General features: G+C 43.5%; 1 protein-coding gene across 2 annotated transcripts in view; it reads left to right on the forward strand.

The window, feature by feature from the left end:
* Positions 1–27,134, forward strand: part of PIK3AP1 (phosphoinositide-3-kinase adaptor protein 1) — a 112,025-nt gene that overhangs the window by 22,352 nt on the left and 62,539 nt on the right. The window contains exon 1 of one of the 2 annotated variants that reach the window (XM_044753269.2): positions 18,478–18,783. The exons of the other annotated variant lie outside the window; for it this stretch is intronic. Within the exon in view, the coding sequence (XP_044609204.1) occupies positions 18,759–18,783 (25 nt within the window). The 5' untranslated portion in view covers positions 18,478–18,758. Of the gene's footprint in view, positions 1–18,477; positions 18,784–27,134 lie in introns of those variants that run through there. 2 annotated transcript variants of the gene reach the window in all.

Consider the following 27,134-nt stretch of genomic DNA (forward strand, 5'->3'; position numbering starts at 1 on the left):
AACTGCGAGGACTTGAAATAGGAATACTCAGAAAATGATAAGACTGCTAGAGTTGGAAGCTGCTGACAGGGCTTCAGGGCCCCAAGCTTGGTACTGCCAAGCGGAGAACCAAGGGAATAGATATCCTGGTACATCTGTGACCCATTCCATTTGGTAGACCAGTTGGGAAGCTTGGCCACTGATGATGGGCTCGAGTCAAAAAAGTCTTGACAGGCCCAATCCCACATATAACGTTTAACAAGGCTAAGTATTAAATTAGTGCAATTAGTTCCGAAATCTCATTCCCTCAAAACAAAACAAACTGAACTATACAACTGTAGCATGGCAGAGGGAAAGTCCTGGCTTCCGTGGTTTACGTGAAAAACAGCTGGGGGTTTGAAGTGACCACGTACTCAATGTGAACCAGCAAGGTGGCACGAGTGCTCTAAGATGCAGTCCTGAGTGGCCCTTCAGAACCATGGCCAGACCGGAAGAAGTGACATCCCTTCTTGTATTATACATAGACTCTAGTTAGCCATCTGCAGTAGCTGTTGGCAGAAGGTAGGGGAATGGAGAGTTAGGTTGGGGGGATGCTGGGGGACAGACAAGCCAGAGCTCTCTCCATCTGAGGCCTGCTTAGAAAGGTGAGTGTATTATTCTGGACTTGTTTATTTGTAAGGAAAGAACCCCAACCTGGGCAAAAGAGGAATTAACCCAACTATGGGAAGGGTAGGAGTGTAGTTGGCCCTCAGAGATAACAGGGAACCAGGGACTTGAACCTCTCCCTTCTGTCTGTTTGCATGTTGGTGTCATTCTCTGATGAGATGTCTCCAAGAAGGGGAATTACAGCCCCTAGGAGCTGCCACACCTCACTCCTTCCAATTGCAGCTCCAGAGAGGAATTGATACTATTCTCTCTGGTCCAAAATGTAAAAATTCCAGAGTAGAGTCTAATTAGGTGAACTTGGGTCAGGTGCCTCATTCTAGGCCAATTCACTGTGGCCAGGGGATTGGAGGACCATGAATGGCCCATCTTGATAACCTGGGGTGTGGAATTTCTAAAATCTTCGTGGCTTCCATTCAGACCACTGGGTGAGAGTGGAGGGATCAGGAATTTTGCCAAAGGGGTGTTGCCGTTCTGTTCCTGTCAAGGAATGCAAAACATGACCGCCATGCTGAGGGCTCTGGAAACATGCGGGTGCCTGAGGAACAGAGGAAATAACCTGAGGATGTTTAATCATAGAATTATAGATTTGGGGGCTAGAGTGAAACTGAGGCTCAGCGTTGTCAAATGACTTGCCTAGAGATTCCCAGCTGGTTAGAGACAAAAGCCAAGGCCTCTGACTCTGAAATCGGTTTCCTACACTATTCTTTGCTGTCTTCCTAAAGAAGAAAACACCAAGGAGAGACATGATAATAACCTTCAAACAGAGGGACTGTTATGAGGAAGGAAGAACGGTGCTGTTTGATGCTGCTAGGAAGGGCACATTAGGATTCGTGGACAGTGGCAACTGACAAGCAGAATTCTACAAGATTTAAGGAAGAACATTAATACCTGGAATGGCTTAACAATGGATCAGGCTACCTCAGGAGGTGGTGGCCAGAGGCCCTGTCACTAACCCTTTAGGCAGGCTAACGTTGGATAAACATCTGCCAACCATGCTGAAGAAGGAATCCCTAAAGCCCTTTCCAACCCACAGACACTGAATTAAAAGCCTGGACCATGTTGCTTTGTACTGTTTTCCTTCAGCTTCTTTCCCAATGATAATACCAACAGCCACAGCAGCAACCACCACCACCAGTTGTGGCATGTTTACAGTGTTAAATACTGTGCTAACTGTTTTACAATGATGATCTCATTTAATCTTAACCTCTGACATAGAATCTATTATTATCTCCATTTTGCCGGTGAGGCCCAGAAACATTAAGTTACGTTCCCAATGGCACGTGGAGCCCCAGGTTTGTTCCCAAGCCCCTCGTCTGCATTCAATGGCAGTCCTATTTTTACAAAGTCTCTCTCAGGTGTTCTTAAAGTCTGATCCTCAGAATACCTGCATCAGAACCATATATTTTTGGTTTTGATGTAGGATAAAATAGTTTGAACCTCATATTTTTGTAAATATTCATGTTCCTGGGCCCTACCGGTTATCTAATGAACCAGAATGTCTGTGTGGAACGGACTGGGAATATGAATTTTTTAACAAATCCCCTGGGTGATTCTGATGGGCACTAACGTTTGAGAACCACTGGTCTAGATCTTTCAAAGGAAAGCTGGTGGGGAGATCAGATCCTGAAAAACCTCCTATTTATGTAAGCAGCTTAGACTTTGCTCTGAAGGCCATGGGGAGACACTGAAGTTTCGAAAGTCAGGGTCTGACGTGATCAGAGTTGATTTTCGGTAAGTTCAGTCTGGTGGCTGTGTGGGCAGGGCTAGAGGCTGGAGAGCAATCAGGAGGCTATTGCATCCTTCAGGGCAGAGGCAATATGGGCCAGAGCTGAACAGAGGCGGTGGAAATGGAGAGGAAGGGACACTTTGAAGGGGTGATGAGCAGGCAGAACCAGCAGGACTTGATTGGTTCTTGATTGTGGAGTGGAGGGAGAGGAAGCAGCCTAGTGGGTGAATTCAGTACCTGAGAGCAGAAGATGCTGCTGTGGGGCCGGTGTGCATTGAAGTCAGAAAATAAGAAAGCACTGTCAACAGGGTGGTGGGTTGAAAACTTCATAGAGGCGATAGCACTGAAGTAGAGGGTTGTCTTTTAAGAGGCATTGATGAGAATGGGAGGGAATGACATCCCAGGATGGAGGAACTCCATGGGCAGTGCCGAGGGGTAGGAAAGCACAATTTGGGTTAAGAAGTGGAAGAAGAGGAATAGTGGGGGGAAAAAAAGGTTATCAAAGTCAACTTGAGTCAGTGGGATAAGGGCCTTCAATGTTAGGATAAAGAGCCTTGCCCTGCTTATCTTAGAGGGCCTTTTGTTGGCTGGGGGAGCAAAATAATGAAAATGACATTTGGAGAGATTGTTTCAGTCCAGCTAAAGAGCTGACCCTAGTTTTTTTTTTTTTAAGATTGGCACCTGAGCTAACAACTGTTGCCAATCTTTCTTTTTTTTCTTTTTTTCTTTTTCTCCCCAGATCCCCCCAGTACATAGTTGTGTATTTTAGTTGTGGGTCCTTCTAGTTGTGGCATGTGGGATGCCACCTCAACATGGCCTGATGAGTGGTGCCATGTCCATGCCCAGGATCCGAACCGGCAAAACCCTGGGCTCCGAAGCAGAGCACACGAACTTAACCACTCGGCCACGGGACCGGCCCCTGACCCTACTTTTTGAGGCAGCCTTTTCCCCAATTTCAGTTGGACATAGAGCTAAACGTATAGAGATCCTACTTAAATGAGAAATGGAACCCATATGACAACCGGATTTTCTGATAAAATATTATAATAAATTTCCATAGGCTTGTGTGAGTATTTTATTGAGATAGCATCAGTTGCTAAGTTCCTCTGACATCTTATCCTTGCCCTTTGATTCTTATCTCCAACCCCCATTTACCAGCAGTAACTAATGTACCTTAGAAATCTCAGGTGGTGTGTTTGCACAGGCCTCTCTCCAGCGTGGGTGGGGAATGATGGTTGGCTGGAAGGAGCAGGGTTGCCTACTGAATAAACAGTGGAAACCCCAAGGGGTGTTGGGATGGAGTGGGGTTCTTCGCTTCTAAATCTGCAATGGCCACCTGGCACATAAACAGAGGGGTGGTCAGTGTATTAAATAGTTCTGGCCAAGCAGCCACACCCCGCTGGGGGGTAAATAGCATGAGAACTATAGTGCTTTTGTGAATACTGTGAAATGCCATTAGGTTCCTAAGACACTGGGGGAAGCCCTGTCTTTTGTTTCCATCCTTTACCCCACCGTCCAAGTCCCTCCTCTTTAGATTCTAGTACCCGTGGTTTCTCCTGTCTCTGGACTCCTGTGGAACTCATTTACAGGATCCACAGATAACACTCATGTCTAACCATTTCCTGAATTTGTTTGGCTCTCAGCTAGCATGTAAGTTCCTTAGGAGTAGGGCCCACATGTTATCACGCCATGGGATTCCCCATCGTGCCCAGCACAGCGTGGGCACCAGAGATCTGCGTAAATGCTGTCGTCTTAGTTGACTGTTTGGCTGAAGTCTTGGAGCACAGATATTATAGTTACTTTTCAACTGAAGCAGCTTTATGACAGTGATTCAGTTACTCTCTTCCAGTGCTCATCAAACTCAAGACACAGAAACCTGTTATGGGTAGGGTCACAGTCATCATCTGTCACAAATGCACATTGACTGCCCACATCCTGAATTGTTGAGGAAAAAAAAATGCTTTCAGAACACTCATGATCTAAATAAGGAATCAAATGCAGTTTCATATTTGCTTCAGCTGATCCTGCTGCCCTCCTGTTAATATATATTTATTAAACACCCACAGTGAATTTAGTGAGGACTTAGGGCTATGTTAAACGCTGCGGAGGCATTATAGATTCTGTAGAAAACGTGGGCCCTGCTCTCGAGAATCCTCCCCCGCTAAGTTGGCGTGTGGGCGTTCATCTGTTAATGGTCAGTTTCAGCATCTGGGTGGGTGTTTCAGCCTGTCTGGTCTCCCCGTGGCCCACCTGGTGTTGTCAGAACCGGCTCCCTAGTTCTCCACTGCTGCATGGGGTCAGGACTTGAGCACAGAAAAGGCAGTTAAGAAGGCTCTGGATATGAAGGAAATCAGTTGGCTGAGGCAGTAAGTCTGAGATTTGGAGTCAGGTGGGCCAGGGTGCTAGGCGTGGCTCTGGTAACCAGCTGTGAGTCTGGGGGCAAGGCTCTTTGAGGCTCCATTTAGTTATCTGTAAAATGCAGTGAAAATGCCCTCCCCACAGTGCTATCAGGCAATGTAACTGAGATCATGAATGGAAACACATGCCCCCCTGTTCTCCCCCCACCCCCCTTCACCCAGGCTTGTGTCTGCCTTTCTGTCAGCATCTGTCTGCTGCGTTTTTCTTCCCTTTTCATTCTCATAGCTACTGATTTGTTTTTAAATCTTAATCATTTCTTGTCACAGAAACTATATACTTTATTTTATGGTAGTCTTTTTTTAAGTTTTAGAAATCTCTTAAAAATTATAAAGGTAATACATGCTAGTTATAAACAATTTTTTCTAACAATCAGAAATCTGAAAGGAAAAAATGAAACTATTCATCAGCTTCCCTAAATCCTCATTCTCTTCCATAGAGGGAACTATTATAAACGGTTTGGTGTGTATCTTTCCAGTCCATTTTTACGAATTTACAAAACACATTTTTTTCACCATAAATAGAGTCATCATGTACATTTTTCTGTGACTTGATTTTCTCAATTAATTGATCCTTTCTGTGAATTTATAGCATATAACCACTTGGAAATTTTTTTTGTGAAGTAGATTATGGTATACACTTTGTTTGCAGCTTGCTTTTTGTCTTAGCTCAAGGACAGCTCCTAACTGGTCTCTTGTTTCCATCTCATACTCTCCAGCCCGTCCTCCACTAAACTGCCAAAATGATTTCCCCGAAACTCAAATGGGGAACCATTGACCATAGGATAAAGTTCAGATTCCTTAAAATGACAGTACAAAGCTCTCTGCCATCTTGCCCCTGCTGACTTCTGCAATGTTATTGGAATATTTCTTAGATTTTTTTTTGTTAGTAGCAGAACCTCTGAACAAAACCTATGTATACCCCCAATGTATCAAACAGGTAGATATGGAGCTCCTGGGGTTAGCATGTACATATGTGGGGTCTCTAGACCCCCGCCTGCTCAGGCACCCTCTCTGTCCCCCAGGCCCCATTCTCTATCCTGCTCCATATTCTCAGGGCATGTTAATCCTTCTTGAGATCAGCCTCAAGAAGTCAGAGATATATATAAACCTTCTGAATTTCTCTCTATTCATCGTAGGCCTGCAACCCAATTCTTGCAATAAGCTGCTTAATTCACACCCGTGATAGGTTTCTGTGTCTTGAGTTTGATGACCACTGGAATGACCACCCAAAACCACACTGGGATCATTTTAGATTCAACATCGGTCATCTAAGAAACTCTGAAAAAAAATCAAAATATAAATAACTCACAAGCTGAATTTTGTGGCTTTTGTGGATGTATTTATTTATATTTTTCAAAAGCAGTTAAGTCTACAGCTCTAAGATGCTCAAAATGACATTCTTCGCTTCCTTTGACCACAAAAGCCACATGTCTGCATCATTACCAGGAGGCTGTGTCAGGGAGGTTGCCATCTTCCTACTGATCTTTAAAAAAAGCAAAAACAAATGAAAAGCCAAGAACTCCGGTGCTGGTTGCAACACATATATGGGTTAGGCTCTTCAATTCTTACAAAAAGATTTGAACCTAATCTTCAGTTTGTCTTGTTAATTGGCAATGTGGCATATCCGTTGGAGAGTGTCACCTCAAATCCTCTGATCTCTGCTTTCTATGATCATACTTAGGTTTCCAGTTTTTACACTTGGTACATGTTTTTTCTAACGTGGAATCTGTTTCGTTGGCTCTTATTTTTTTTCCAGCCATTTGAAAGGTCTTAAATTCTGTCTTAAATTCTGCCACTTATGCCTCAGAATTTTTCTTAAGATTGCTGACATGGGCTTATTGATCTTTGAATGCATTGGGATTTTCTTTTTGATTATTTCCACACACCCTCCCAGGTAACTCAGTGGCATGTATCTCCCTCCTCCTTCTCCCATGGTCTTGTATAGTGGGACATATTGTACAGTGCAGCCTGCCTGCTCCCAGATCAGACTTTGTTAATGGATCAAGCCATCTTTTCTCATGGAGCTGGGATTGGCCTCAGCATTGGTCTCACGCAGGGTTCTAAGCATCCATCCCCGCTCCACTGGAGTTGGCACTTGAGATGAAACCAGCATCCCATTCCTGGTCCAGCATCTTCCCCACATGTTATCTCACTTAATATACAAGATTTCTCACTTCTAGGCATATAGGATATTTTGTCAACTCTTTGAACATACCCCTCCACCCCCAGCTTATGTTATCTGACTAGCTATATCAATGCTCTTGAATGGAAAAGAATAACTGAGAACCTTCAAGAGCTGCCTTTTCTTGTTTTTCACAACACCTGACTATTAGGAGCATTTGGGGGAGCTTTCCTTTATCATTTGGGGTGAAATTCAGCCATATCTCCTGAGTGGCAGAGTTGCACTGAGAAAGTCAGGACGTTTTCAGAAATCTCAAAATGAATATCCTCTGGTGAGGTCTACTAGATCTCAGTAACAAAAGTGAACTGTTACCCATCAGTCTAGTTTCTGATCTCCAAACTGGGGTCATTAAAATGAGCGGCACAGCCATGGGATGGGCATCATCTCCTATATATGGACACAATCTCGAATGTTTATTCAGAGAAAATGTGTTAAAATTTCCCTGACATTTTGTTATAGAACATCTGCCGTACGATGGAATTAGAAAACTAGAGATCTTGAGATCTTGGATGAGGTCTCACTGATCTTTATGAGACACAGCTCTCAGCGTATGGTGACATCTAGTGCTCAATAAATATTTGGTGAATGATTAAATGCATGATTGGAGTATCACTACATTATCGTTTGGCTTTAATAAACAAGATCAAATTATTTGGCTCATGGAAAATGACTTAATTTCATTGTCTCAATTTTCAATACAACTGAATGGCCCAATTTCTAATACCGTAAATAGCAAGGAAATAAGATGTCATAGGAGGGATGAGATGGGTGCTCATTAGTTTGTTAGTGGAGTTAGTGTCGTAAGTAGATTTTTTTTGTCTTAGTAAAATTTCAGAAAGGTATCTTTCCTTACCTTTTTCTAAATCTGAAATGTATTTCCAACATGTACAAATGCTCAGGGGCTCCTGTGGCATTGTACTCTAGAATACGAAAAAGTTAGACCTCTTGGGTGGGGATATTGTATCCTTTTATCTCTGGCTTACTCTCCATTACCATAGCATATTCCCCGTGGCCTTCAGCCACATTCACAGCTGAACATCTCCTCTTCAGTCAACAGGTGAATCCTAAAAATTTCAGGAGATTTGCCAGTTGCACAATGAATAGTCAGATAAACCCTTGTTTTATTTTATTTTTTAAAATATAATGCCCAGAGACAGCCCTAATGGCCTAGTGGTTAAAGTTTGGCGCTGTCACCACTTTAGCAGCCCAGGTTCATTTCCCAGTCATGGAACCACACTGCCCACCTGTCTGTCAGTTGCCATGCTGTGGCAGCAGCTCGCATGGAAGAACTAGAAGGACTTACAACTAGAATATACAACCATACACTGGGGCTTTGGGGAAGATAAAAAAAAAAAAACCAGGAAGATTGGCAACAGATGTTGGCTCAGGGCAAATCTTTCCCTGCAAAAAATAAAAAGAAAAAAGAAAAAAAAATACAATGCACATATCCTTTTTGAAATTAGCAGAATTTTCTGCCCTAGCTCAGGGTCGTTATCTTGGGGCATCTTTCAATAGATGGTTGTCCCACTTATGAGTAAAGCTTTGTTTTGATTTTAACAATTCCTAGCGCAGGGCCAAATCCTTAAGACTTCAGCAACATGCTGCCACCAGTTGAGGGAGAAAGTGTATGGTGCTAAGTGTCTAGAAACCACTTCAAATGCCTGTTTTTAGAACCTTATTACAGTCTGTTTAAATGTAGTTTTTCAAAATAGATTTTTAATGGTTATCTTCTGAATAGCTTGGATTTGCAACTGAAGAGAAAAGCAGCTCTTTAAAAAAAGGTACATTATATCAGAGGGGAAAAAGTTGTATCTAATTCTGTGTGATGGTTGCTATGGTGATGATTGAATGTAAATTTCAGTTTATGTAAAACCCTGCTAAGGTTTTGATTAGAGGCCAGAGGCAATGCTTGGTGTCAGTTGGTGAAGTGGCTAAAAAGCATCTATTAATGGGGGGAGGGGGAAAAGGATGGGGTCACACAGCTCTCTCCCTACCCAGGTATCATGTCGGCACATGCTAATCTCATAATGGTGAACAAGGCAGTGCCAACTAGAGCTGGGAACGAAAAATGGTGCTTCTCTTCTCCTGTGACAGTTTCTTCCTGGAGGAAATTGAAGGCAAGAGAGCTTCCTCAAGAAGAGGCAGCTCTTGCAGAGGTGAACTCCCACGGGCCAGTTTCATTGGTTTAAATATGCGTTTGGTTGTGGGAAGGGAGATTTAAGCATCAATGTAGCTGCTAGGCTGAGTGACCTTTAACCCTCCAGCTACTATTTCACATCTTTCACATCAAACCAGCAAGAGGGGAAAAAAAAAAACAAACCCTGGTGGGGGGTTAATCACACCATGTTACCCTAAAGCTTCAGCCACTGGAATTGTAAATCCACCTGGAGAGCAGGCTTTTGTCTGTTAAATTAAGCGACTTAATCTAAGAAGGGACGGTGAAGTAACCAGCTGATTAGGAGCAGGTGTTTTTATCTAACTCTTACTCTCTAGAGCTGCTTGCTTAATTCTTTAGTATCTGTATGTGGTTACTCTAATAGTAGCCCCCATATATTTATTTACTATTTATGTTTGTGTGTGTATATTTTTTAAAGAGGATAAGAGTGAGAAAGCACACCAATTGCTTTCCATTCGTCCTGCCTATAGAAACATGGGTCTTCAAGTCTCTGGGAAAAATGCCAGGTCATCGCTGCCCACTTGGTTAATTGTAGCCCAAGGTAATGAAGACAGGCATGGTCAGTCTTGGCTATGGGCACTCAGGATAGTTTGCAGTGTCTCAATTTCAGTTGCTGTGACCCATGTCCTAAATAAAATTGGGAAGCAACTGAATTTGCCTTTTGATAACCTTCCAGTTCTTTTTCTTTCAACTTTCTCCATTATGACTTGCTGCTCATCATTCCCCTGATTCAGCATCTTCATGTCACCCACTCTGACTGTGGAGACACCCTAGCAGAACCCTCTTTTTGCTCAAGTAGAAATTTCTCAGTTCCCAGAATGATCTTTCTTTTCAGCGCTCTCCCAAACTTAGTCAAAATCCCTTCTCCAAAGTGGCTGGTTTCAGCATAGGATGGAGAAGGTAATTGGATTAATGGTGATTCTTTAGTGGTCATCCTTAAAAGATTGTCTAGTGGATGGAGTACTGGGGGCTCTGGTCTTAGATTTCCTGTCCAGATTTTCTCTGACTTGGAGGCATATACAGAAGTCAGATTCAAATTTGTTGTGGGCTGAATTGTGTTCCCCTCCTCCAATTCATGTGTTGAAATTCTAGCCCCTAATACCTCAGAATATGACTGTATTTGGAGATAGGGTGTTTTAAGAGGTAATTAAGGTTAAAATAAAGTCATTATGGTGGGCCCTAATCCAGTATGACTGGTGTCCTCATAAAAAGAGATTAGGACCTAGATGTGTGCTTGCGTGAAGAAAGACCATTTGAGGACACAGCCAGAAGGCATTCATCGGCAAGCCAAGGAGAGAGGCTTCGGGAGAAACCAAACCTGCCAGACATCTTGATCTTGGACTTCTAGCTTCCAGAACTGTGAGAAAATGGATTTCTTTTGTTTAAGCCACCCAGTCTGTGTTATTTTGTTATCGCAGCCCTAGCAAATGGATACAGATTTATAGATAGATAACATTTATATGTAGCTGGGTAGTTATTACACTGAGTGGCAGAAGCGTTATTCAAAATTGTCTTGATCTAGGGCCGGCCCCATGGCCGAGTGGTTAAGTTCACGCGCTCTGCTTCTGGGGCCCAGGGTTTTGCCCGTTCTGATCCTGGGCGCGGACCTAGCACTGCTTATCAAGCCACGCTGAGGCAGCGTCCCACACAGCACAACTAGAAGGCCCTACAACTAGAACATACAACTACGTACTGGGGGGCTTTTGGGAGAAGAAGGAAAAATAAAAAAAAAATAAAAATCTTAAAAAAAAATTACCTTGATCTAGTTTAATAGGGATGATCCTAAATTCTGCTCTTAGGTCCATAAAAGCAGTTCAACTAGTATAGCATGGTAGAAATCCAGCGTGGCATTAACTTGTGAAAATGAGCTGCAGATTATGGTTGACCACTTGATTGATACGGCACCGGCAGTGTTTTATTGCCACTGAAAACTATTACAATATTAAGCTACATTAATAAAAATATAGCTCGCGGGGCTGGCCCCATGACTGAGTGGTTGAGTTCATTCGCTCCACTGCGGCAGCCCAGGGTTTCGCTGGTTCAAATCCTGGGCACGGACATGGCACCGCTCGTCAGGCCATGCTGAGGCGGCCTCCTATGTGCCACAACTGGAAGGACCCACAACTAAGAATATACAACTATGTACCGGGGGGCTTTGGGGAGAAAAATAAAAATAAATAAATAAATAAATAAATAAAATCTTTAAAAATATATAGCTCCCCAGTCTTGGAATGTTGAAATCTCACTATATTTTGTGAAGAATCGTGTTTCATTCTGGGTACTGCCTTTTTAAGAGGAAACTGACCAACTAGAATATGTCCAGAGAAGGACAACTAGGGAGTTTGGAAACGTGTTGTAAGTGCCGTTTTGTGGAAGGGTTGTGGCTGTGTCCTGAGTTGCAGGGTAAGGGAGAACTCTGTCTGAGGTGGAGGTTCCTGGGAGGCAGGAAGTTCCATCTTCCATCCTGGATGATGAGTGCAGTCGTGAGTGCATGGCACCCCGCTGGGGATGGTTGTTGTACACATGACATAGGTTGGAATAGTCCAAGTGAAGGGAAGACTTTCTATTCCGTGCTTGGGGGAATACTTCTCTTTTTCTTCTGGACCTTGTTGTGTCTGAAATGAACCTGCAACTGCCACAGCCATCTAGCTACCAACCTGAGAATGAAGCGCATGCTGAAGATGACAGAATAGGGAAATGGAAAGAACCTGGGGCCTTGACGATGTTGCTGAACCCTCATGGCAGCCCACCCCAGCCCTCCCAACTGCTGGACTTGCTCTTCTGAGAGTAAATGTCCTTATTGTTTAAGGCATTTTGAGTTGTGATTTCCTTTACTTGCAGCAGAACCATCTTGACAGATTCTACAGGCTTGCGCTGAAGATAAGGATGAGCTTTCACAGAGAATTCCAACTGCCCATCAGTGGAGTAAACCCTTTCAAGAAGGGAGGTTTTGTCACTAAGTATTCATATAAAGGTTGACTATGATAGAAAAAAAAAATCTTTTATTGAATGGAATTTTGCTCTAAATGCTTCTTAAGTGTCTTTCAAACCCTCATGATCTAAGATTCAAAAATAATTCTTACTAAGGTGTGAGCAACCATGAAGCCGAACCTTTCCCCGGGGCATTTGCATTATCCCCAGCGTGGTAACTCCCATGAAGCTTTTCTTAGTAGAATGTGGAGGTGGGGGAGGTTTTTGTGCATGAGAGCCTTCCAGGTGCTCCTTGTCTACTTCATGTGAGTGAGCCATTCTCCTCTTCCCCCACAGGGGTCTGTGTCTGGCGCCCCCGCTTTTGGAAGGTCACTGACCCTGACCAAAGGGGAAATAAACCATATTGTGACGGCTGGATTTGCAAAACACAACATATAAAGGGACTGCAATATGGTGGAGAGGAAGAGTGAAAAAGAGCAGGGTCTTGTGGACTGTGAGCTGTTGGTGGGGGCGGCACAGAGGCTGAGGGGAGTGGCGGACAGGTAGACACAGTGTCTCGAGGACTACAGGGAAGCAGTTTTCAGTCTCTTTTAACCCACGCTCCCTTTTGACAAACGTCCCCCTTCCATAGTTCACATTATAAAAATAATAGCTTTTGAATTTTAAAGTATAAAATTCTAATATAGTGTTGACTATACTTTAAAAACTACAGTTTCTCTGTTCTAGTTCGTCACTTTGACAGGACATTGGCAAACACTCCTGCCTCCCCTCTGAGAAGATACGAAGCCCAAGGATACATTTTTCTTGATCTTGATCCTGATGTACATTTCTAGTGGTTTCTATAATTAAATATAATGTAACAGTGAAAACTCTATTTTGCCCTCGTGCTTGTGACTCGGAACCAGGAAGTGTGCGCTCACGCTGTGTATCTCATACTACACATAACTAGACTGGGCTTGTTGGGGAGAAGTGTTCCCAGAAGGTCAGAGGGCCTTCCTGAGAATGTAGTTGGCAAGACCATTGGGGTGTCACTCACAGAGTGTCAAACTGTATTGCTACTCTGTCTTAATGCAGAGGAGGACAACTGGGAGTGGGGAGGTGACACACCCCAGCCAAGTGGTTAATGGATAGTTGATCTGAGGGTAAGGGTGTGATTTTGCCCAGCTTTTGCTTGAGGGTATCACTTTGTAAGAATGTGGATTTGCAAGGAAACAAAACAATTGATTTTTCAATTAGTGAGAGGGATAAGTGCCAACGAGAGGCAGAGGTGGAATGAAAAGGCTAGTTACAAAGCTTGTAAATATTTGGATGTAATGTGACAGGAAATCTCTGTTGCAGGCACTGGGCATGTCGGGTGTCCGGCTGGCCCAGCACTTCCCTAGCTTTGCCTGGGGAACCAGAGGAGAAAAAGAAGCCACGTTCAGAGGGTAGCTCATTGCTTCTGTTGGAGGCCACATGAACAAGTGGCCAGCCCGTTTACTGCTTTGAGGCTTTGCTTCTGCTTCAGAGAGTGACCTCCTCCCCGTCACGTAGAACGGCCCAGTTCAGCTTGGTCGGGAGGTTCAGCCTCAGCTTTCTAACCTCGGGCTGAAACCAGGCAGCTCAAGTGTTGGATTCCAGCTCCCACACGGAAATTCCCTGGAAAAGTCCCTGTAAAATGGAGACTATCCTGGAAAATACAGTTTGATCAGCTTTGTTAAGCTGTTAATTATTAAACAAAATCAATATTTTTTAGTTTAATTTTGACTCTTTTCAGTTAGAACTGAAGGTCATTTCTCCAAAGACAAAAAAAAAAAAAAAACCAACTCAGAAATCCTAGCATGTGTTTTTGGTGACCCTCTGGGAAGTGGGGGTTGGAGAAACAGCCTCTGAAGTGGTAAGAGGCACCTGTGGGAGAGGTAAGAGTGTGGTTTCTAGTTTGTCTGGGGGCTCCTTTCCTTGGTGGTTCTCAGTCATTACTGCCATCAAGGCACAAGGTCAGCAAGGCTGGGAGAGGCCCAAGCCAGCTGAACTGGGGCCACAGAAAGCTGTAATTGCCTTGGGTCATAGCCAGCCCAACAAGGGGATACTCTGTGAGTCTAGTCAGATGTAGGGCCCAGAAGCCAGCAGTAGCCTGGCGATGACCACTACCAGAAAGTTGGCCAAGGTCCTTTTTGTTTTTTGTTTTTTTTTTGAGGAAGATTAGTCCTGAGCTAACATCTGCTGCCAATCCTCCTCTTTATGCTGAGGAAGACCAACCCTGAGCTAACATCCATGCCCATCTTCCTCTACTTTATATGTGGGACACCTACCACAGCATGGCTTGGCAAGTGGTGCCATGTCCGCACCCGGGATCCGGACCCAGGAACCCCGGGCCGCCAAAGCAGAATGTGCGCACTTAACCACTGCGCCACCCAGCTGGCCCCCGGCCAAGGTTTTAAAAAAACAATGAACGTTTCAGAGACAAAGGCAAGCAAGGTGCTCAGAATGTATGCAGCATAGCAGTGGTGTCTCTCAGAGCCCAGGAATCAGCCTGTTCTTGGGGGGAAAGGATGCTGACCACACTTTCCTTCAAAGGCAGACAGCAGGCTGGGGACAGGCTGAGGACACTGCAGATGAATCACAGCAAGTCGAAGAGAGGAGAGGGCTTGTGGCTGGAGATGGATTCCGGCACAATACAACCCGCCTTGACCTCCCACCAGGAAGGAGCCAAACTAGAAAAGTCCCTATGACCTTTCATTTGTAGACAAACTGGTTTGGTTGTTTGAATTGTGATACTGCCAAACCCTGGTTCTAGGCTTATGTCCCATGTCCCTATGGTAGACTCACAAAACTCAAATACCAGTATGCAATGGTGGGGTCTGTTCCTTGTTCTGATTGCTAATGGATGTACTTCATTACTAATAATAGTAATGGTCAGGGAAATGGCAGCTGCCTTTTACTGAGCACTTGCTATGTGTCAGGCACCGTGTTCAACAATCACAATCCCAAGAGGTTGGAATTACAGTTTCCATTCTACAAATAAGGAAAATGAGGCTTTGAGAGGTTGAGTAACTTGTCTAAAGTAAGCTGGTAGTAAGAGGCGGGATTTGACGTAGATTGTCTGGAACCCAAATCCATGCTCTTAAGGACTACTGTGTACGTGGCAGCCATGAGAGTGCACCTGGCAGAACTCCAGCTGCCAGGAGTGGAACTGACCAAGGGCCTCAGGATCCATCACGGCATTTGATGAAAACCTTGCTTCCCACAGGCTGCTCCTGGCTGATAACTGAGCATGGCAGGGTTGCTATAGCAGGCCGGCTCCTGGAAGACATGGGACTCCTCCAGTGGCTCGAGGACTCCCTGAGAGGCTTGCAGAACTTTCCTAAGACTGTTTTGGTCTAGGGTGCTTCTACTCATCCTTCCTCCACTTCTTCTTCATTCGGGCTCAGGCCATCCGATGGTTCTCCCAGCATCCCTCCCCATTTTCCGTCACAGGCACTTTCCCTAATAAAATCCTTGCATGTTTAATCCCATTTTAGTGTTTGCCTCTCAGAAGGACACACAGTGTGTGCCATGCCGAATTTTCACGGCAGCCTGGTTCTGCCCACTAGCATAAATTTGGGGAGCGGTTAGTCAGTTTCCTGCTTCTCTCCAGATTCCATACTAAAAGGCACAAGGCACGAAGGCTTGCCGTGGTTCTCTCTGTGTTGTATTTCCACCCCCTGCTAGTAACTTAGGTGGTTGGTCTTATCTCATTCATTCATGCAAGAAGCATTTATTGATTTCTCACTATGTTCTGCACTCTGGGGATCCAGAGATGAATTTCAGGGAATCTGCCCTCGAAGAAATCACAGTCTAGTGGAAGAACAGTTTGGTCAACAGATAAACAACACTAACTGCTGACTCTTCAGTGCTTACTCTCTGTCAGGTACTCTGTGAAGCATTGCATATGAATCAACATTATATACTTACAACTGTTGTATGAGATAGGTCGTATTATTATCTCCATTTGCACATGGGGAAACTGAGGCACTGAGAGGTAAATGACAGATAATAAGTGGCAGAGTTGGGGTTTGAATGCAGGCAGAGCCCTTGTGCTTACTGCTTTGCTATACTGCCCCTTGCCAGGCTGCTTCCTCTAAGAGAGTGTGACCATTCCTGGGGAAGTGCAGACTTCCACTGCAACAGACATTCTGAGCAGCTTGGTTCCCACTTTAGAAATCCATATCAGCTGCCACAGTGAGAACAATCTCCCTGGGGGATCTGGTGGGTATAGGACTCCTATTTTGTTGTGGAGGCTCATGGCTCACCTCTCTTGCCTGGGAGTAGCTGGATCTCTGCTGTTTCTTGTCTCCGTGGCTGCCTGGAGCATCCCTGGGCTGCCTGACACTCACTTCCTGGTTCACATTTGATTGTCTAGCTCTGGACTACCAGATGGAGAGGTACGCTCCTGCCCATTTCTACATGGAGAATCATTTCACAGGAATTCCCATTCAGTAAATGAATGATAACAAAAATAACAAATACTTAACTTTGTCTAATACTGTTAAGATTTCAAAGGGCTTTTGTTTGTTTATCACTTAATCCCAACAAGCCTGTGCAGCAGGCCAGACAGGTATAAATATCCTCATTTTAAAAGAGAGGAAATTGAAGCTTAGAAAAGTCATGAATACCCAGTAAATGGTAGCGGTGGGACTTGAATCCAGGCCGTCTGTGGCTTCATTGACTGCACTCTTACAGAACCCCTCAGTAGCTGCGTTTATGTTCCTGGGAAATATTATACAGTATCTTTAGAGCCTTGCCCTTCGTGGCCCAGGTTTTAATTTTGGGGGGTAATCAGAAGCTCCTGCGTGAAAGGAGTTTTTATTTTGAACCATAGTTATTTAAGCAGAATTTGGAGTACCATCTTGTTGTTTTGTACTTTTTTTGAGCCGATCACTGAGGAGAATTGTGCCCCCACCCCAACTTGACCATACTATCAAGCCAGATACAGCGTTTCAGGGTGAGGTGTGAAAGTTATCTTTCCTAAGAAGAGAAAGTGAAACTGACCAGTCCAATTTCATAGTTTCAGCTGGTTAGAATGCTAACGGTCAGCAAAAGTGGGGGCGTGTCAACACCATCTCAGCTTTAACTGGAAGTTTGACTGTGTTCTAGGCAGAGTGGTAGCCTGAGTGGTAGAAAGACGAAAGGAAAGGAGTTTTCTTCACAATTTCCTAAGCTCGGTTCTATTATCGAGAGTTGCCTTTGGCCTCTCAGTTCTTAGCTGGGTGAAAATAAACTGCATTTTGTGGCCTTCCCCGCACAAAGCCCATTTGTCTGTCCTCACACCAGTAAATCCAGACATCAGTGTCTGTTAGATTAGAATTGATTCCTGAACCAGGAAACCAAGAAGAGCCTGTTTAAAGACTAATTATTAATGGCCTCCTTACAAGCCTGTGTCTTGCCTTTTGAACGAAATTTACATAGAGAGAGGAAGCATATTTATAAGTGTCGGAAAGAGTTGAAGAAAGAGGAACCCTTCACGAGGGCTGTGGTATCTCCTGCTTTGTTAGCAACACTGGGGTTTCCTGAACGATGAAACAGGGGCCTGTGGGCCTCCAGCCATGAGAGCCCTGGTAGAGAGCTTTCTCCCTGGCAGTGGCCTTTGGAGTGCAGGTATGGACAGTGCTTCTTAAGGATCTTGATAAACTTGGCCAGCACAGTGTACTTGGTTGGAGCAGCTCCTGAGATGCTGGTCCAGGATAGAGGTGGGTTTCCGTGGAAACTGTTTCGCGTGGTGGGGAGCAGATTTTTTCCCAATCCTTCCCAGATTTATCCCAGAGACTGGTTAAGGGAACTTCAGTCTATGGCCAGGAAGCAGCTCTTCCAGGGGAATTATTTCCCTGTTGGGGTGATGTTTCCTGAGAGTAGCTATTCCTTCAATCTGAGAACTGGATAGGAGACGGGAACTTTGAGTTCTAAATGTGGTTCTACCATTGAACCAGCAGCTGATGACCTAGGGCCAGTCAGTTCATGTTCCTGTGCTCCCAGCTTTCCCTTTGCAAAATGGAGATAGTCATAGCTGTCACACGTGCCTGGGGACGCTGGAAGGAACAAATGAGAACAGATTAAAAAGCTCTGAGGCACTGGATGGTGCAAGAATTCCAGATAACCCTGGGCTTCTTGGATGAGAATGGAGCAACTTGGTTCTAACACTCAGGAAAGCTTCCTGAAGGTTGAACTTGGAAGAAGATTGGAGGGTGGGAGGGCTGCAGGCAGATTTTATCATCCGGGGGACAAGGGTGAGCTCCCTCTCTCATTGGTTGTCGTGACAGCCTCAGCTGTGGGGCTATTTTTGTTTAAGCTGAAGAGCGTGTAGGGTGAGTTGGGGAGGGGAAGGGAAGAACCATCATCCTTTGCTTTAAAACAAAACAAAGCAAACACTTTGAACAGTTCATTTAGAGCGAGTAGGTGGAGGCTGGATAAGGGTGTCAGAGGCCTGAGGTCTCCTCTCCTCCAGTCCTCCTCTCTTATCCTGGACTTTGAGTACCTTGAGGAGGGCCAGGGGAATTCTCTGGTAAATGAAGGAGAGACGGTTCCTTGTCTATGTGAGCTGGAAAAGACTGAGGTTGATGTACAGTAGATTCTTGACCCAGAAGCCTCTACCCAGCACCGCAAGTTCACCGATGTGTAGTGAAACCAGGCAGCTTCAGGAATCTGCAGCTGGCATGGAGCATCTGGATGGCAAAGCAGGTTGGATGTGAAGGTGAGCCAGCCTGAGCTGGGAAAGTCAGCAGCACTGCCTGCCTCAGAAAGTCAGCATGGGCTTGTGGGAGGAGTGGATTCATTCTTCCTTCCTCCTTTCTATTCCTTTCTCCTTGTTTCTGGGGAGGCAGAGTGGCCACCATGAGTTTATTTAAAGTCTGAGTTGGGGATATGTCCAAAGGACTCTACCTTACCTTTTTGGCATCATGAAGATGATGATAAAGGTGACAAGGACAATGATTGATGTTACTTTAATGGACTCACACTAACACTGCTAAATAATTGTCACCTCCTGCCTCCCCTGACTTTAATGCCAGTAAGACATGTGGTGGTTAAAAGTCTGGCATTCTACTGACCCTCTTAATATCATTCTGACTGATGACTCTATGTGACTTTGGGGCTAGCCGGTGACTTGTGGGTTGGTATGCTTGTCACTGTGTTGGGAGCTTTTTAAATGAAATGGGTTAGTTGGATGGGAAATTCAATACCCATTAACCAAGGTGGGTGAACAAGGGGGAAGAAAGACCCATGTGTGATGACTAAAATGAAAAAGCAGTCTTGATGTTTGCCGGGAAGCTGGGGGGGTGGGTGGGGGTTGTTGAAACTCAAGATCTGAGTCCCACCATTGCTAGCTTCTCGCCTCCCCCCATGAACCCACATGAATTCGCAGTGGAGCAAAAGCTCCGTCATTTGGAGTCACACATTTGGAATTTGGGGGCAAGGTCAAGTATGAAGTCTCCCTTTGTGCTTTCTAAGGACACCATAATAGCCATAACACTGATTTTCTAAGCTAATAGAGATTGTGAACAAGATAGACAGGAGAAATGTTTAGCCTACTTAAGAATCATTTTTCTAAGCATTTTGTGAACCATGCATGCTTGTGGTATACTTTCAAACATCAGGTTAATTGTAGCATCTTATTTGCTGGTGAAAGCGAACAGAGCAGGATGTTGGCTTGGTGACACTTTGTTAGCCACTAGTTTGTGTTATTTTATATACTTGAAGGCACTGCTTGCTCAGGGTGTGAAGGGTGGTCAGCCGCTCACCTCAGTTCTGACTAAGATTTACAAAAGAGCTGATATATCCTGTTTGTGGCCTGGAATTATTTCAAAAACAGCAAAGAAAATTTTTCGACTTTTAGAAAAATACAATTACATTTTCAATCTATATTTTACAGAATTTCTTTTTCTCATGAATACTGTTTGCTGACAGGTCTTCAATAAACAGACCGAACTCCTTGAATGGCATTCAGGGTCCTCTCTGACACCCAGGCTCCCCTGCCCCTCCCCCCCATAGAAGGTGACCCCCCATGGCTTCCTGTAGCGCAAACACATCATTTACTCTCATGCCTTTGTGCCCTTAATCATACCTTTATCTCTGCCAGGAAAATCCTTCCCACCCACGTGTCAGCATTTTCTGTGCTTTTCAAGGCCCTTGTCAGTTCTTTGGGGATGTCCTTCCTTCTTTGATCTTCTGGTGGCCATAAACTGTGTTTTATAAATCCCTGCTTATGCTTCGTAACGTTTTGTTTTGAAGTTATTCCTGTTCTCATTTATCTCTGGAAGTTGGAGAGAAGCTGTTTCTCTCCTGTGTGGTCCCCCACCATCAGTGAGGACAGAAATGGTCTCACCCTTACATTTCTTGGGGGGCCTAGGAGAGGCTTTGAGTATTAACAAATACTCATAGATACATAGATAGGCAGTGAATATTTGTTGAAGGAATAAAGGAAAGAATTACAAATTATTTTATTAATTAAATGGAAAATATACCTTTTTCAGAGAAGGATGGTCTCGGCATCCAAATGCTATTTGACTTAATTAAAATAAGTTAACTAGTCTTCTTCATCCTTCAGGAAGGTTTTCTCAACTTCTCTAAATTTCTGTTATATTTTTCATGTGTCAGCACTTTTATAAACACTTAGGAAGATAACTCATTTTGGTTAGTTGTGTTTATGGCCTTGTCACGCAGGTTCGTGCTGGCTGGTAAGCTATCACATAGTCCTCTGTTTTTTCACATGGAGCCTCATCTTCCCAGTTCTGTTATAAGCTCCTTAAGGCCAAGACTATGGAGGATGCCCCTGGGACCTGTGTCATACATGTTTAGTAGACACTTGCCAGGTGATTAGGAAGCTCAGGTTTCATAACATTTTATGCCTGGCTTTGGGGTAGATGTTGTTTTATGATTTCATCATCGTGGCTTCAGTAGGATGGATGAGAATCGTAATAGCTGAGAAATTTTCATCCTGGGTGGAAAGGCCTCCAGAAGGTTCTCCAGACCTCAGGCAACTCTCTATATTCCTGCCCCATCTGTGCGATGGTTAAATTGGGTCACCCCCACAGAATACAAATGCAGAGGGAACATGGCCTCTTGCTTCCGTGGACCCCTCTACCTAGGTTGCTTGGCTATTCATTTCTGCATTCTTCCAAGAAATCTTTGACTCTTCTTCACTCTTTCTTTTACCGGCCACACTGGAAATCTTGGACACAAATTGATGGTCTCCTCCTACTTCATTCTAGCCAGCCCAGAGACGCACATGGTCCTGACTGGCCCCCAAGACCGTTTCTGTTTCATTCCATTTTTGGCTAGATTGGTGGAAAGCTCTTAATTCTCAGTTGAAATTTATCTCCTTAATTTCCTTCTCTGCTCAGTTTCTTTTTCCTTGTCATCCAAAACTCAGAGAAAATAATTCAACATGTTTGTCCTGAAGATCTTCTTCTTCCTTTCTCACCCTCGCTTTAGCTTATTTTAAAAATCACTAGTAAACTTGGCTTAACAAAACGGAAGCACTATAGCATAATTCAGCTTTTCTCAAACTTCAGTCATTTGAGAATCATCAATATGGTTTTGGTTTATCTTTTTTAACCGCTGTTTAAAGATTTTATTTTTTCCTTTTTCTCCCCAAAGCCCCCCGGTACATAGTTGTATATTCTTCGTTGTGGGTCCTTCTAGTTGTGGCATGTGGGACGCTGCCTCAGCGTGGTTTGATGAGCAGTGCTGTGTCCGCACCCAGGATTCGAACCAATGAAACACTGGGCCGCCTGCAGCGGAGTGCGCGAACTTAACCACTCGGCTATGGGTTCAGCCCCTTTTTTAACCGCTTTTTGAGATATAATTCACATGCCATGCAATTCACCCATTTAAAGTGTAGAATACAATAGGTTTTTGGGGTATATTACATTATCAATTTTTAAAAATTGTGGCAAAATATGTATGACATAATGTTTGCCATTTTAACCAATTTTGAGTATGCAATTCAGTGGCATTAATGACATTCACAGTGTTGTGCAACCATCACCACTATTTCCAAAATTTTTCTGTTGTTCTAGTAACAATATTTTTGTCAATTCATATTTTTTTATTTAAGTAAATTTATTTTAAAAGGAAACTTTGCCACCCAGTATCTCTTGATATAAAAAGAAGGTAACTATAAAAATAAACACAATAAAAACCAAATAGTGGGGACCAGCCCCGTGGCCGAGTAGTTAAGTTCGCGTGCTCTGCTATGGGGGCCCAGGGTTTCGCTGGTTCGGATCCTGGCCTCAGACATGGCACCGCTTGTCAGGCCACACAGAATGTGCCCTGCCCCACATAGCACTACCAGAGGCACTCACAACTAGAATATACAACTATGTACTGAGGCACTTTAGGGAGAAGAAGAAGAAGAAGAAGAAAAAAAAAAGATTGGCAACAGATGTTAGCTCAGGTGCCAGTCTTTACAAAGAAAAAAACCAAACAGTGATAGTAACTTCTACTAGATGCTCATGCCTACAGAAGCCTGTGGGATTAAGGCCTTGTTTTCTCTGGGGTGCAAAGGGAGATAAGCATGTTAAAGAGACATTAAAATTCATCCTCTTACCAAACCGAGGCTTTCTTCTTGATGGAAGTGGGATTGAAAGAGTTGAAAAGGGACTGCTTTCTTGCTGTGCGGCTCAGTGTCACTGAGCATTTGCCATACACTTTGGGATCGTCTCCTGCACCCCAGGTTATGGGACCACAGTGTGGGAAATGCTATCAGAGGGCTTGAAAGCATGGATTGGGAGGCCAAATTTCCAGTCCACAGTGTGCACTGTGTGACTTGGACAACTTACTTAAATTTCCCTGGTTTTCTCATCTGTGAAATGGGCAGAATTATTGTAGTTGTGATAAAATGGAATCATGTATGTTAAGGGTTTTGCCTGGTTCCTGGCATATAGTAAATGCTCACCATTGGCAGCTGTGGTTATTTTTAAGAACAATCTTTGTTTATACTTTTTCCAAAGCTTAGCATTACTTTGTAAGAGGAGTTAGTTTGTGTACTCTGAAAGAAACTCTCCAAGATCAGCAAACACCACACTCAGGCCCTCTTTACCAACCTGTCCCACAGGCTATCAAAAAACTGCAGTCCCATCTGAGTGCCAGACAATGTGCAGGGAAGAGGCAGTAAGCACTGTGGTCTGAAAACTTATTTGGAAAGTAAGAGAGTGCAGCCTTGGGTCAGGGGCCCCTCTAGCCTGCGGGACCCTGGCTGGTTCAGTTGATGTTCAATGTCTCTTGACTTAAACCCCATCCTTGGAATGTGCCTGTTGACCCTGGTGGCAGGTCACAGCATACCTATCCAAGGTGGCATTGCTCAGAACAAGGCAGCACCACCAGGCGTTGATGAGCAAAATCTCGCGTCATGTCTCATGAGCTGCAGTCACAACCTCAGACCAGGAATAGCAAGTGACGCTGCTTCCTGCCCTGGACCACATCCATCAGGGAGGCAGGGCACACACCTGGGGGCGCATTTCCGCTCTGCCCTTTGCTTGCTTGGTGCATGACCTCGGCCAGGTCACTTCAACCCTTCAGGCACAGTATTTCCATCTGTAAAGGGGAATAGGATATTATTTCCTATCTCACAGCGTTGTTGTAAGAATTAAATGACATTAAGACTATTGAGCAGTCACCATGGTATTCAGTAATTAACTTTTATCATGATCACTGTTAGTAATAATGAGTCTGTCATCAGCGCTGTCACCGGTATGAGCTGCTCCATGTGGCTTGGTGTGGCTCCAAGTGCATACATATACACATTTCATTTAAAATTCATAGGTTTTTTTAGCCTAAATATTCAATAGACTCCCTTGTAAAGAAAAAAAAAAAATGAACCTTTAGTATTGACAGATTATTTTGATGTTGTTTAAATATGTATAAACATATTCACCTCCTTATGCTTCTTGTTCTTTCCCAACTCCGAACACAAAACAAATAACCAAGACGCAAATATAGGTATAAAATAAATCAAAGGCAAACTGGCGACAGTTGTTTTGTCATAGGCGATGCTGGTTTACTGAAGCAGCTTCGTGAACACGGCACGAGGCCATGGTGCTCTCTGAGGCTGTTGAAGGGCTGCAGCCCCTTGTGTCATTTTGGGCCGTGGATCTCCCAGCACATTTCTCTGCATGGAGTAGTGTACGGGGAAACCTTCTTGTGTTCACTTGGCACAAATGCCTCATGTATGTATCATCCTGCCCCCTCTCTTCTTTCCTCGTTAGCCCCTGACATTCAGCATAGCATGACCTCGCTGCAGAATGATTGCACACACACACACACACACACACTCTAAATGCAGGCACCACAGTCCTCTGGCAGGATCCAGTTATAAGATGGTCATCCAGATAATCTGGACTGTCTTTGCATCCCATTTTTTAAAGGCATTTTCATCTGAAAGAAAAGCCCAAGCACAAATTCTCGTAAGGATTATGTCTGAGGACTTCTGGCAGATGCCAGTTTAAAAAACATTGATTCACATCCTGTCTAGATCCCCAAAGTATTCAAAGCAGCCTCCAAAATTAAACACAATATAGAAAAGAGAAATAGACAAGACCAAGGGCCTGAATGAGAGTCTAACAGTGGTTAAGAACCAAAACTGTCACTGAGCAACCTGGCAGCAAGGGCAAAAGGTGAAACACACCATGTTTGCTTGTTCTTCTTGTCTAACAAGTGAAAGCAGGCAACTTCTCCGAAGAGACAAACTTCCTGCCACTGAATTCAAGGAGTATTTGCCACATAGGTCCTTTATAGGTGAGACTTTGGGGAGCCAGAGGCATGAAGAAAGTCTTTTTCTGTAATTTCTTCAGAGCTTCTCTAGACCTCATAAAAGCTGAGAGGATGTCATTACATTTTAAAGGAGTGAGGATTCTATTGGTGCCTTAATGATACTTTACATCGCAGAGGCCCCTCGGAGTTTTCAGAGTGCCTTCTCTGAAACGTGTTATTTGAGTCTCAGGACAGCAAAGGTGGTATTATGTTCAAGATGGGGAGGAGTTGAGAGGGATCTACACATTCAAGTAGGAAAGTCTGGGACCATCTCACTCTGTCAGGTGGGTTTCAGTGGTGCTTATGTCTGAGTTGGCATTTCCTTCAAAGGAAACTTTGAATCTGCTGCAGTGCTTGGACCCTGGCCCCGGTCTCTAGTGCCCTGTGGAAGAGGCCGACGTGGCTGGAAGAAACGTGAGCGCTGGTGCTGTCAGTCAGTGCCACCAGAATCACCCTGCAGAATGAATGGCGTCCTGTCTGACTTCCTGAAATGAATTAGATGCGGGGAGCTGATTCGTTTCAGGTGACGACACAACCAGACCTACTGGAAGGAATTGTTTGTATGGCCCTCTGGACACTGCAGAATGTCGCCCAGGTGCTACCCAGTTAGGATCCCTCTCACTTGTGCCAAGCTGGTGCCAATGTAGCCAAAAGATTCCGTTGCTGCTTTTCTCTTCACTTCTCCCCCATTATCAAGTGCTTTCTCATTGTGGAAAATATGAAAATTCCTGAAAGATTGGAAAGAAGGAAGAAAAGAGGGATGGAGGGAGGAGCCACACACAATCCCACCACACATTTTCTTCCGACCTTTTTAAATGCCATTTTCTTTATGTAATTGATATCCTACACTATAAGATACATGATTTTATATCCTTCTTTTTTGCTTAACATAATTTGTGAGCTTTTACTTAAAACTCTTTGAAAATAATATTTTTAATATTTTTTCATCAGATTGTTTTCTGTTTTTCACTGATAGAAAGGATGACTTAGCAGACGTCTTCATTCATTATCTTTGTACATTTTGAACATTAATTTTCCTCCTTAAGAGAGATTTCTAGAAGTACAATTATGTGGCCAAAGGTATGAACATTTTAAAGACTTTCTTTCTCTGTATATGGACACATGACTTTCCAGAAAGGTACCAGTTAATACTATTCTCAGCATCAAATGAAAGTTTCTGCCCTGTCTCACCTTCAAACATTTCCTGATTTGAAAATGTAAAATAGCAACATGTTATTCTTATTTGCATTTCCATGATGACTAGTGATGATGAATGCTATTTTATCTTTTTGGATGGGGAGGTAATTTGTATTTCTTCCTTTGTGAATTATCTACTTATTGGGCTTTGGGCACTTTTAAAGAGATTTCTATGACCTCTTCATATATTAAGAAGATTAACCCTTTGGCCTATTTATTTCAAAGTTTTAGTTTGAAACCAGATTTTTATTTACTGTTGGATATTTGCCATTGGTAACAGCTATATGGAGATGTAATTCACATAACGTAAAATTTACCCATCTAACGTATACAGTTCAGTAATTTTTTTAGTATGTTCACAGGCTTGTGCAACTGTCACCACAATCGATTCTAGAATATTTTCATCAACTCAAAAAGAAACCCCATGCTCTTTAGCTCTCACCATCCCCCTCCAAGTCTTTCAGCTCTAGGCTACCGCTCATCTACTTTGTCTCTATCACTTTGCCTATTCTGGACATTTCATATTTTTGGAATCATAATATGTGGTCTTTTGTGACTGGCTTCTTTCACGCAGCATGTTTTCAGTGTTCATCCATGTTGTAGCATGTGTTGGTATTTTATTCTTTTTTTTTGTGGCTAAATAATATACCACATTTTGTCTATCCATTCATCAGTTGATGGACATTTGGGTTATTTCCACCTTTTGGCTCTTATGACTAATACCTCTATAAGTATTACAATTTAGTTTTTAGGTTTTTAAAACTAGTTTACTAAAATTTTAATTCATGTCATCAACTCTATTGCTTGTTTGGATTATCTTTCTTTTGATTGTTTAAGATTAACAAATCTTTTCCCAAACCAATAATAAAATTTTCACCTTTTTAATTTTCAAAATTTGTTTTATTTTATTTTTGATTTCAATCTATAATCCACCTAAATTTTATTTTGGAGTGTATGAGAATTAGGAAGAATCTAATTCTCTATCCCTCCACCCTCACCCCAAATAGCTCAGTTTTTCCAGCACCATCTGCTGAGTCATCCTTCTCACCGGCCATTTTCTTTATTCTGTACTGATTTTTTTTTTTTAAGATTTTATTT

Source organism: Equus asinus, chromosome 2 (genome assembly GCF_041296235.1).
Source record: "Equus asinus isolate D_3611 breed Donkey chromosome 2, EquAss-T2T_v2, whole genome shotgun sequence".
Lineage (NCBI taxonomy): Eukaryota > Metazoa > Chordata > Mammalia > Perissodactyla > Equidae > Equus > Equus asinus.